This window comes from Phanerochaete carnosa, assembly GCF_000300595.1.
Source record: "Phanerochaete carnosa HHB-10118-sp unplaced genomic scaffold PHACAscaffold_813, whole genome shotgun sequence".
Lineage (NCBI taxonomy): Eukaryota > Fungi > Basidiomycota > Agaricomycetes > Polyporales > Phanerochaetaceae > Phanerochaete > Phanerochaete carnosa.
The window spans coordinates 1-2,461 of NW_006768440.1; the positions used below are offsets into that span (position 1 = coordinate 1).

The following is a 2,461-nucleotide window of genomic DNA, read 5'->3' on the forward strand; positions in this document are numbered from 1 at the left end:
GGGCATAAACCTCCACCAAGTTGGGTTATACTTTGTAGCCATTTAACAGCAGCTTTGTAGAAATTTGCTTGTAACTTAACCATACCAAGCTTGCTAATCAATTATAGCTTATATACAACTAAGTGAAGCTGTTCTATTATTATATATGAGTGTATATAAATGCTCCAGACTAACTCCACCTAGTTAGTTATACATTGTAGCCAATATAACAGCAGCTTGCCAGAGATCTGTGCATTACTCAATTATACCAAGCTTGCTGATTTACTGTAGCTAGTATACAGATAAGCGGAGCTATTCTATCATCATTTAAAAGTGTATATAAATGTTTCTCATCACCTCCGCCAAGTTTGCTATGCTATACTTTGTAGCTGCTTGGCAGTAGCTTGTAAAAGATCCATCAACTTGCAACTTGTTCAGTAAGCTTTACTGGTCAACGACAGCTTGTGTACAGCAAAGCGGAATGACTCTGCTGTCATTTATAGGTGTATATAAACTCACTACATTATCTCCACCAAGCTGCCTGTACATTGTAGTTACTTGGTAGCAGCTTGGCAGATCTGCTCATGGCCTATCAGTGAATCACCTGCTGATCAGCTGTAGCTTGTGTACAAGCAAGTGGAGATATGCTGTGGCTATATGCAGGTCTATATAACAAATGTGTTAAATCACCTCTACCAAGTTTGTTTTGCTGAGACAGCTAGATTAACACCTGATTGTGCAGTTGTGTGCAATCAGACATAAACTGTGTGCATACTTGAGACATCTAGATTGTGCAGCTGTGCACAATTGAGCATGAACTGTTTGCATGCTTGAAACAACTAGATCAACACCTGATTGTGCAGTTGTGCATAATCAGGTGTGGCACAAATTGGTGTGAGTAGGTACAGTACTTATGCCTGATTGTGCACAGCTGCACAATTGGGTGTTGATCTAGCTATCTCAAGTATGCAAAAAGTTCATGTCCAATTGTGCAGTTGTGCACAATGAGATATAAGCACTGTACCTACTCAATGTAGATGTCTTAAGCGTGCAAAGAGCTTATGCCCGATTGTGCCACTGTGCACAATCAGGTATAAGCACTGTAACTACCCGATGTAGATAAATGCCTGAAGAAGAGTTTATACCCGATTGTGCCACTGTGCACAATCAGGTATAAGCACTGTACCTACCCAATGTAGATTAGATGTCTCAAGCATGCAAAGAGCTCATGTCCGATTGTGCCACTGTGCACAATCGGGTATAAGTACTGTAACTATCCAATGTAGATAAATGCCTGAAGAAGAGTTCATGCCCGATTGTGCCACTGTGCACAATCGGGTATAAGTACTGTACCTACCCAATGTGGATTAGATGTCCCAAGCATGCAAAGAGTTCATGCCCAATTGTGCCACTGTGCACAATCGGGTATAAGTACTGTAACTATTCAATGTAGATAAATGCCTGAAGAAAGAGTTCATGCCCGATTGTGCCAATGTGCACAATTGGATATAAGTACTGTAACCACCCAAGCCAATTTATATTACACCCGATTGTGCACAAGTGCACAATCGGGTATTATGTCAGTGTTAATGTTCCTGTGTTATTATCATCGAGCTTCATTACCTTTTCTATTTCCAAGTTGTGCATGCCATAAGGCATCCTTTAACCCAGAAAGGGCCCCTGGTTAGAGGGTATAATGCCTTGTACAAGACATTAGAGATGTCAAGGTGTGGATAGCAAGCGACACAGCTCTCAAAACATACAAGAGATATTGCACAAATGACCTGGACCATTATGGTGAAAGGGCAAGCTTTGTTCAAAAATGCTAAGCAATGCTGAGCAGCTTCTGCAGATCTTTGAACATGACAGACAGCCTATCAAGTTCTTTCTTGTTGCAGGACCCACTTACATGATGGAAAAGGCAGGCTTGAAACTACAGGATGTAATAAATTGGCAACAAAAATTAAGATGAGCCTGCAAAGGTGTGATTATAGCTTCAAATCCAAATGACTTTGCAGAACATTTAAGCATACAGTGGGTGCCTCGTACAAGATATTAGAGATGCCAAGGTGTGAATAGCAAGCGACACAGCTCTCAAAACATACAAGAGATATTGCACAAATGACCTGGACCATCATGGTGAAAGGGCAAGCTTTGTCCAAAAATGCATCAAGTGCAAGACTTTTCAAGCCAAGCCTCTCAAAAAAAGAAATACCTATGCAAGGCTGTCTACCATTCAGGAAGGTCTGTCATTATTCTGCACCCTAATGTGGCAACATGCTTACAGATACTTTGCAAGCAGTGGTGCTTTATTACTAGAAAAGGTTAATGATTTTGCTGGTGGATTGCAAAGAAGATTTCTGATGTCAATACACAGAGGTGCAATGGTGAAAACATTCATCAAGTCATTTGTCAAGATGGCTGAGAGGTTGAGCATCATGTTCTCTAATATGGATCAATGCAACTACTTAATTTATCAGAA

General features: G+C 40.6%; 1 protein-coding gene across 1 annotated transcript; it reads left to right on the plus strand.

The window, feature by feature from the left end:
• Positions 1 to 1,801: 1,801 nt before the first annotated feature.
• On the plus strand, positions 1,802 to 2,006 carry PHACADRAFT_203078 (uncharacterized protein; the record flags this gene model as incomplete). The annotated part of the gene is made up of 2 exons (XM_007403158.1): positions 1,802 to 1,921; positions 1,974 to 2,006. 2 exons carry the CDS (start codon positions 1,802 to 1,804, stop codon positions 2,004 to 2,006), a joined length of 153 nt encoding a protein of 50 aa, XP_007403220.1.
• Between the last annotated feature and the right edge of the window lie 455 nt (positions 2,007 to 2,461).